The following is a 10,109-nucleotide window of genomic DNA, read 5'->3' as shown; positions in this document are numbered from 1 at the left end:
AATACATATCAGCTATTGGGTGTTAAATATACATGTACGGTAGGTAAGTCTTAAATTAAAAATAAATATTATATAATTATGTAAACAAGAGTTCATGATAAGCTGGTCAGGAATTTGATGGAGATCGAAGCACACAAATTATTAAATGTGTTATATAAATTTGTCAAGGAAGATATGGCCCAGTCAAGGATATCCTTTAATATGAAGTCAAAGGTCATGATATGTACTGCCCTGTCTATGTGAAAGTACAGATAAAGGATCCCTTGCTGCTTTATCTTTAGGAGTGGCCCATGTGGTGGCAGTGGGTTTCTTTATCGCTCAACACTATGTTGGACATTAGATGGTTTTAGTTTAGTGTCATTAAACATTTTCCTTTCCTTTCCTTCACAACTGACAACAGGGCTGCATTCAGACAGACTGAATAATTTTTGCTAGACTGGCTTTTGACTTTATGCACTTCACATTAACCTAATGACGACATCCAGAACCAATGACAATAAATATGTTGCAAACATTGGGGTTATTTGCTGTTGCTAATGCAGGTCTGAGTTACGATATTAATTATGTGTGTCAATTCCACAAAATTCAAATAATTTTTCAAAGTAAGTTATGTTATTTAATTCATAATTATTGTTAATCATAATATAAAAAGTTGGTTTGTAATAAATACAGAATTATACATACCAGTTACCCCCCCCCCTCCCCCCTATTCTTTATTGCACTTGTTTATACATGTAGTGCACAAGATTTATACCACGATTGCCACACAGTCTCTTAGTATAATATCCCTGTGCACTATAAACTGATGCAATAAACAACATGGAAAAACAAAAGTTCTGTATATTTACACTTTTCTTCAAATAATGAATTCCGGCATTATGTATGCCGTCAAATATGTGCAATTCACATTGATGGAAGATGCATCAGACAAACTCTTCCCACTTCCATATGTGCGACCTGTTCTCAAGAAATGTTTTCAACTCGCAGCCAACTTACTGTGCACAGGCAAAAATAGCCAGTGGGGTTTATCAAAGAGTTTTTAAGTTTTTGGCAAAACTGAAGTCTCTTGGGAATTAAACTTGGTGTATGTGCACCAATGTTCTCCAGAAAGTTCAATAAAAGTGTTTAAAATGCATTCTACCCACCCTACCCAGAATGATATATCACATTAATTCAGATGGAATGACATTATTTTAAAATATTGAAATGTGTAGTCTCGTCAGGTGCCCCATTGTTAAAGCAGACTTGCATATAATTTACATTGTACAGTAAAACCAGTCTAAACTACCGTATATCTTTGCCTGTAAGTCGACCTCGGCTATAAGTCGAGTCCCTAATTTCAAGCCCTGAAAATTAATTTTTTTATTCGACTTATAGGCGAAGATATACGGAAGATCATGCTGGGGACCTAAGATTTATCCTATTTAGACAGGATCCACTCTTTAAAAGGTTATGTTTAGAGTTTCAAAAATTTGGAACTATGAAACTTGGCCAGTAATTGACAGGATTCCAGTTTGTCCAGGTTTCACTGTACTTGTAATTGTATAGATAAATATTTCACGTGACAGAAAACCCTCATAATTTTGAGTCTGCAGGGAATGAAGGAAATGTTTTATTTAACGACGCACTCAACACATTTTATTTACGGTTATATGGCATTAGACATATGGTTATGGACCACACAGATATTGAGAGAGGAAACCCACTGTCGCCACTTCATGGGCTACTCTTTTCGATTAGCAGCAAGGTATCTTTTATATGCATCATCCCACAGACAGGGTAGTACATACCACAGCCTTTGATATACCAGTTGTGGTGCACCGGCTGAAACGAGAAATAGCCCAATGGGCCCACTGACGGGGATTGATCCCAGACCGACTGCGCATCGAGCGAGCACTTTACCACTAGGCTACATCCCGCCCCCGTCTGCAGGGAAGAATTACATATAGGAGTACATGCCTGTGTATATGTAAGGAAATGTATTCTAGTATCATATAGGAGTACATGCCTGTGTATATGTAAGGAAATGTATTCTAGTATCATATAGGAGTACATGCCTGTGTATATGTAAGGAAATGTATTCTAGTATCATATAGGAGTACATGCCTGTGTATATGTAAGGAAATGTATTCTAGTATCATAATTAAATGGTAGAACGTGCTTGCAATATTTGAAATACATTGTGTAATGTATCGGTAATAACAAAAATAACAACAAAAATCAAATTCAAATATATTAAATTTAATCTTTGAACAAATAAAACAAAACACTTATTTACAAGTCTAGAATAAAAAATATTAAATATTTTCAATTTATGGAAGCACTGAATTGATAAAAGTGAAGGTTGAAATTTTATTTCAAGGTAGGAAGTTCAAAAAAAATCTTTATAGAAAACTATAAATTTAACCACCAAAAAATATTATTTATAAAATATCCCAAATAATCTAACGATGTAATAAAAAAAATACATTTACAATATTTTAGTTGATACAAGAAACAAAATACAACATGTACATTTCTGTGTTTAAGAAAATACAACCTATAATATACAATGTACAGCAGATAATCTATAACAATGTACATAATTATAACAAATATTTACATTGTCAGTTCATAAAATCATGAGCAGACTCTCTTGCTAATGACAAAAAGATAACCCCTAACCCATGGTCCCACCATGACTAAATAGCTGAGCTGTGTGCCCAGGACAGTGTGCAAGAACCTAATCTAATAACTATAAATAAATATAATCATAACATGATTACCTGTACATATATTGGGCCTGTGTGTTTGTGCCCCCACTCCAGGATGAAAATGTAGCTTTTTTGTCCTACTCTATATAAATAAAGATTAAAATGTGGCTTGCGACCCCCCTCTGAGAATGTGCCCCCTCCACTAGATATTGTGCCCCCTCACTCCAGGTATTATTTCTATGGGTTCGTATACAGTGTATGAAACATTTCATTTCATATTCGTAATTAAATAACATACTAAGTTTAAATCTATTTACATGTAGAACAATGATCATGATTAAATTACTGCATGCAAACACCACCATACAATGTAGAAATCACATGATATATGTATGCACAGTGTATCACAGAAATAGTTTTCTATTATATAGTGAAAATAAAAAAAAGAGCTGAAAATCATACATTGAATTTGATTACATGGTAATTTATAGTATATCAAATAATCCTTCTGCTTTAACTAATATGGAAAACAAGTGCCTATCCTGATTATAGGCCTACCTGTAATAACATAATTTTTTTATGTACACATAATTATTATTAATAAATAATACATTTTCTGAGTGTTTTATAATTATATAAAGGCAATTTTAGAATTAATTATTGAAAAAGGCTTGTTTAATGTCAGGGCAAAATGGCGCTGATTAAGGCAAGATGGCACTAGACTATTGAGGCATGCATGGTGCTGCACTATGCTAAAACAAGCTAGGGAAACCACCAAAAAAATACATCTGTACATAATATGTACATGTACGTGCACACATTTATACTCAGTTAAATCTTTATAAAAATAAGAACACCGTAACAAAGTATTATGAAGTGACATGATAACAATTCTGCCCCTTTAAATAAAAAAAGCCTTAAAATAAAAATGTATGACATTTTTCAAACTTGTACATAATTTTTTTAAAACCAAAGCTTTAAAAGCTGTAATTCATGTACAATTTTTAAACAGAACACATGATAGGCCATCATATACCATTTATCTTACAGTGAACCATTTCAAATTGCATCCAACAAGCAAAAGCAAGTTGGATACATTTTTTAAAACAAGATATAAGATAAATGATATCAAAATGACACAGGTGTAGTATTCTAAATTTCTTACATATCCTCCAAAACCAGGTTTAAACATAATTTAAACATCTTTTCTAACTACATTTGTATCTAAAATTTATTGATTACACTTCAACTTGAAGCAAGCATCACAAGTCAATCAGTTTGAAGTTAGCTTGTATATTCAGCAGCAATTAATTTTGGTTATGATTTCTTTTATTGAATGGTATAGCTTTGGCTCGAGGACATCATGCATGCAGGCGGAGTGGCCAATCAGATGTGTTTTAATGGATAACACATACATGTACAAGTACGCTTGAGATTGTCACGTAATATCACAAATCTCAAATGATGTGTTATACAGGTAAATACATTGTATGTACTTATTCCATTGACCCCAACGCCATTAAACATTTAAATATACATTTGTTTGTTAGGAAACCCAGACACACACCCCAATAAATAAAAAAAAATATATATATATATATATAAAAATACAAGATCATATAAAACAGATACCTATGATCTACATGTATAACAATGTACATTATAATTATATATTTAAGAAAAATATTTACAGTCAGTTCATTTATAAATTGAACATGATAATTATTGCCGTTCATGACGTTCATGGAAGTATGAACCACAGAACATTGTATGAATGGTGTATAATGTGCTAGCCTGAAATCATTCATACACACAAGTGTGTAAAATTATCATGTTCAATTTTTGTAACTCAATGGCAAGTGTATAATTATTTCATCAATATAAAATACTATGAAATAACAAATGAACTCTTTCTTGAGGAAATTAATACACAGAATAAGAGAAATTCACATTCTATAATTAGGAATTCAGCTTTTCAGCAGCTGAATGAGGGAATTCTCACATTCTTTCATACATTAATAACAAAAATTGTTTAACAATAAATAACATTTAATAATGCAACATTAACAATTAAGTTTGTGAAGTGAAGGTTGAAATTTTATTTCAAGGTAGGAAGTTCAAAAAAATCTTTATAGAAAACATTAAATATAACCACAAAAAAATATTATTTATAAAATATCCCAAATAATCTAACGATGTAATAAAAAAAAAATATTTACAATATTTTAGTTGATACAAGACACAAAATACAACATGTACATTTCTGTGTTTAAGAAAATACAACCTATAATATACAATGTACAGCAGATAATCTATAACAATGTACATAATTATAACAAATATTTACATTGTCAGTTCATAAAATCATGAGCAGACTCTCTTGCTAATGACAAAAAGATAACCCCTAACCCATGGTCCCACCATGACTAGATAGCTGAACTGTGTGCCCAGGACAGTGTGCAAGAACCTAATCTGATAACTATAAATAAATATAATCATAACATGATTACCTGTACATATACAGTCATTTTATTAATTTGAAATAAAGAAAACAGCTGAAATGATTTATTTTGTTTTCTGTAATCATTGCCAAAAGTAGTGCACAGCTAGTTGGGGCTAATGTAGTCATGAATGTTAATTTTTTTAGGTCACGTGATATCAATAAGACCAATCCAAGCATTCATAACAAAAAAGAGTATTTGCAGATTGGAATTATATATAATCATATACAGGTCTGTAAATTATAATATTAATACATCGACAGTAACACATTAAGTTATAAATTGCATAATATAACTCCCAGCCTCAAGTAAGCACACCCCTGACTTTAATCTGAAGAGTGTAACATACTGGGCCTCGATCCTACATATGTACTCTGAACACTGACCACACTTCTGGGTTTTCTTAGTTTCTAGCTTTCTGTTTTTAACTTTGCCATTCTAATGATTTACTGAATCCAATCTGTCTTTGCCAGAAAAGGCAAATGATCACTCCTGGTCCTCTCCACACTTGCCTAGTAAGTTTTAGGAGAGTGACAAACTGATCACATTGACATAAAATGTTTCTAATAGATTTTAGTCGAAACTCCATGTGATTACTCAGCAAGAATCATTTCAGAAGAGTGATCTTTAGCTCGTCTTGATTTTGCTCATGGCTAAGACCAGTAAATGATAAAAACAACATCCTTGCATTTTTATGATAAATTAAAATCAAAATGAACTTTCTTACATACTTTTAATAAATTAAAATACTCTGGATTATGTTATTTCAACAATGACTGAATGGACTAAACGTTACTGCTAAAAAGTTATTAACAAGTAAACTAACTCATGATTATAGGACAATCAGAAAACAGAAAAGTGATTTTTTACATGCCTGGGTTTTCAAAAAATGTAAGTCTGACATAAAAAGTATATTGTTTGACTCAACAAACAGGCATGGTGTTTGGGGTTTTCATAACAAGTTTTATTTTACCATGTTCAATGAACATAAAACCAAGACAAAAAACACGACTTGCCTAGCCCATCAAAAGTTGATCTAAGTAAGCCGTTTTTCACTCGCAAAATTCTAAACATAATGTTATTAGCTATGGGAATTCATATACTAGTATATAACAGTTGATGACACTGCATGCACCCCTTGTTAGGAAATGATATATTTTATCATGCAAACCACTGAATACTTGATGGCCAAAAGCCTTGCCCAAGCATCCCTTTAACAAGAAAGGAATGTTTTATTTTACAACACACTTAATTAACACATTTTAATTCAGTTATATGGTGTTGAACATATTATGGTTGCAGGAGGACAACACAGATAATGAGACAGGAAACCTGCTGCTGCCGCAACATGGGTTACTCTTTTCAATTAGAAGCAAGAAATAGTACATACTGGGGTCTTTAATTATTATACCATTGGCTGGAACAAGAAATAACCCCCACTGCTCGGGATCATACATTGCAACATATATCAGGGATTTCTCCAGGATTTTTGTTACATGTATGTCAATGGAATTGGGAAAATTATCACAATTTAATCATAAGTGGAATGTTTTGAGGACACTGAATTTAATGAATATGCACCATTATTAAATTAATTTATCAGAACAGACAAATTTTACAAACATATTTCAAGAAAGTGGCACTGAAAATTCCCAATTACACCTGAAATTGAGAATTTATGTGCATCTCTAACATATAGGTCATAAAATCCTGAAGGAACAATGGAAATTTATCAATTATTCTCTCCAAAACAGTAGCCTCTTTCATGTTCCAGAATTAGTCCAATACTAAAGAAGTATCAGTCCGCCCCAACAGGAATGCTTTTTTTTCACACTATGGAATTTACTAAAAGTTATTTATTTTTAAGCCAATTGATTTGTAAATTGCACACAAAAATAGCTTGGTTTTTTTTTATTTCCAAAGCACAATTTTTATTTTCTTCTTATGTCAAACCAAATTGAAATTATTTACAAAAAACAGTTTATAGAATGATGGGACGGACTACAGTTATTTATTTCTGAGCACATTGTTTTCTAAATTGCACACAAAAATAGCAAATTTTTATTATTTTCAAAACACTTTTACTTTTCTTCTTACGTCAAACCAACTGAATTTTTTTTTTTTAAAACAACCATTTTTGTAGGACGGATGGGATGGACTATAGACTAGTATTCCAAGTGAACTCAACAAGTCATTGCCTACAAACTGTTTTTCTATGCAAACATTCTGTGTCAAACAGCATTTGGTAAGCAGCTGAAAAATTTGTCAGTGAACAGTCATGGACATGACCATTAAGGAAGTCTGGCATTAGGTCTATAAGCAGCTTGATGTTTGTGTATACATCGAGGAAGGTATCCATATCCAAACACCACAGGAGGACAATCATCATGGACAACATTTCATCACAGCACACCATCCCTTTGTCTCCCATCAATGTTGAGATAATTTGACCAACATCTCTATACACTCGAGTCAGCATCCGAAACTTGTCCATGACTGTCTTTGCTTTGAGGAATGTGTGAAGCAAGTTCTTTGTTGAAGCAAACATGTCTGACAGCTTGGTCTTGTAATCCACCTCTGCAAGAGACATATCCTCCAAATTACAGGTATCTGTCAGTTCGTCTTCAGCATCAGTTTCCTCACTGGACGAGGTCAAGTTTGTGCTGGAGCTGGAAGGAGACACAACTACATCGTCCACCACATCGACCTTGTCTTCCGACTCAACAGCAAACCGTCTGTCCAGAACACTACAGTCTTTGTCTGCCATGGAATATAACTCTTCCAGTGTACATTTTTTAATCTCAAAGCTGACTAACGACACATTACTGACAGGTCTGCTATCAGCTTCACAAGGCCCTGGTGGATCTGCCGGAGGTAGGTTTTCATGACTAGCTGTACTACGTGTTTCTCCATGTACAGGTATACGCAACAGTTTTAAAAATCTTTGATCATCATTCATAATGTCTCTAACAGACAATGCACTGACCATTTTGTATACTGTCTGACAGGTGGACTGGACAGAGAGTTTATAAAGAGTTAACAATTTTGGCAAACACTCTGGAGAGAAAATGTTTTCATATAACATCCAGATTTTGTGTTGATGATGAGTGCAGTGTGGTATAGATTTCATCAGCATATCAGACACCTTGTCCATGTGAGTTTTGAAGCTTTCTTTAATGTTTACTAAAGCTAAATTCACATTAATTGCTGAAAGGTTATCAAGTCCAGTGCATTGTTGTAGAGAAGGCCTGCTTGTCTGTATGTCACTTTCACATGTTTGTGTTAAATGAAACAGTGAATTCACTGCAAACACACCCTGGTGCTGTAGTCACCAATTCCCAATCACCATCAGCTGTTTGCAATCCAAACATAGTGGTTTCAGTAAAGCAGGCTTGAACCAGATCACAAATTCTCTGACAGCCAAGAGAATGTTCAGCATGAACATCAGAGGTTAAATCTTCCAGCTGACGACTGACCTTTTCCTCCAGGGTATCCCAGTCAGCAGGCTTGGACTGGAGACCAATAATATCCAGAGAGTACTCACTACCATCCGCTGTTTCAATTGGACTTGTGGCCCCCTTGTTTCTCCTGAGTGCACATAGAATTCCATACACAGCTTCTCGGACTGAAGACAACCTCACCTTCTTCATTATCAGACTCTGAATATCATCCTTCTGTTGTCTTATTCGATTATCAAGTTCCTGATAAATGTTATGTATGACATTTTCCTTAATTTTGATCTTTCTGTATTTATTTTTCTTTGTTTTGACTGGTCGATAAATAACATTTTTAATTGTTTCCCTGACAATTTGTAATTTTACTAACCAATCCAAAACTTTATCTCTAGTTTCACGATGCTGGACCAGATCTTCCTCACAAGTCTGGCTGGCATTTTCTTTAGCAGACTTTTTCAAGTTAGTAATATGTTCTGAAAGTTGATCAAGCTCTAAATTGACATTATTAATATCTTTTTCTATGTGGCTCAAGTACACAGTCAAAAAGACTCGGTTACATGACCATACATATTTATCACTGTCAAACTGTTCATTTAACAATATTCTCTCTCTCTGTTTTTGCAGTACATTTTCTGTTCGTTGCAATTCCTCAGTTTTTTTCAGAAGTGTTAGTTCCATTTTTTCGTGTCTAGTTTCAACATAGGATAACACATTTTCTATGGCAGGGCCATCCATTTGATCAAACTGAAGCAAAGGCAAAATGTAACAGTGCAAAAGACGAATTACATCAATTTTAAAGTGCTCTTTTGTTATTGTTTGAGCAATATAATGTTCCATAACGTCATTGGCCCTGTCAAGGAATTCGTCCTTTGTGGGGTCAAACTCGTACACATTAATGTCATGCAATTGTTGTGCATGTTTCGGAAAGAATCCCTCTGCATATGAATATTGTGTGTGTGTGCTGTCGCTATCAACAGACCGTGTCCATCTTACTTCCCTGTCATCGCAGTCGATATACACTGCGTTCACGACTAGGGTTTTGTACCACAGCGACGGGTCAAGTTGGAGCGGCTCGCTTGACCCAGGTAAAATGGGCAATGAATCACCAATGACTGGAATAAACCCATCTTTAAGTGAAATGTCTTCCACAAACTCAACATGTTTGTCATATTTTAGATATATTATCATGGCAAATAAACACAAATCACTTACAAAAAAGTTTTAAAACAAATGTCTTGCTTTCAGGAACTAAAATACCATGATACTAAAAATAGACGGATCAATCTCGAGCGCCACCTGGAGAAATTATCGAATCAAAGAAGAACGGGTTTTTCCCGATTGTCGCCCAACGTAGGTTGGACTATGCCAAATAAAATCCCATAGGCGATCATGTTAACGTTTGTGTTTAAAAAAAACACTATATGCAATATATCAGCCAAACTATGACCTATAAATATCAG

General features: G+C 33.8%; 1 protein-coding gene across 1 annotated transcript; it reads right to left on the bottom strand.

Moving 5' to 3' along the window:
* Positions 1 to 7,255: 7,255 nt before the first annotated feature.
* On the bottom strand, positions 7,256 to 9,864 carry LOC121383602. The gene is made up of 2 exons (XM_041513692.1): positions 8,482 to 9,864; positions 7,256 to 8,450 (listed from the first exon to the last, which is right to left on the bottom strand). Exons 1-2 carry the CDS (start codon positions 9,835 to 9,837, stop codon positions 7,386 to 7,388), a joined length of 2,421 nt encoding a protein of 806 aa, XP_041369626.1. The 5' UTR covers positions 9,838 to 9,864; the 3' UTR covers positions 7,256 to 7,385.
* Positions 9,865 to 10,109: the final 245 nt, after the last annotated feature.

This window comes from Gigantopelta aegis, chromosome 10, assembly GCF_016097555.1.
Source record: "Gigantopelta aegis isolate Gae_Host chromosome 10, Gae_host_genome, whole genome shotgun sequence".
Lineage (NCBI taxonomy): Eukaryota > Metazoa > Mollusca > Gastropoda > Neomphalida > Peltospiridae > Gigantopelta > Gigantopelta aegis.
The sequence above is the reverse complement of the archived record's forward strand: the minus strand, read 5'-3'. Positions and strand labels throughout refer to the sequence as shown.

Excerpts from the sequence above, each read along its gene's own strand:
- LOC121383602 (XM_041513692.1), bottom strand. The coding sequence starts at position 9,837 with ATGATAATATATCTAAAATATGACAAACATGTTGAGTTTGTGGAAGAC. Across the intron at positions 8,451-8,481 it reads GCAGTGAATTCACTGTTTCA|ACAAGCAGGCCTTCTCTACA; the intron begins TTTAACACAAAC and ends AGTGACATACAG.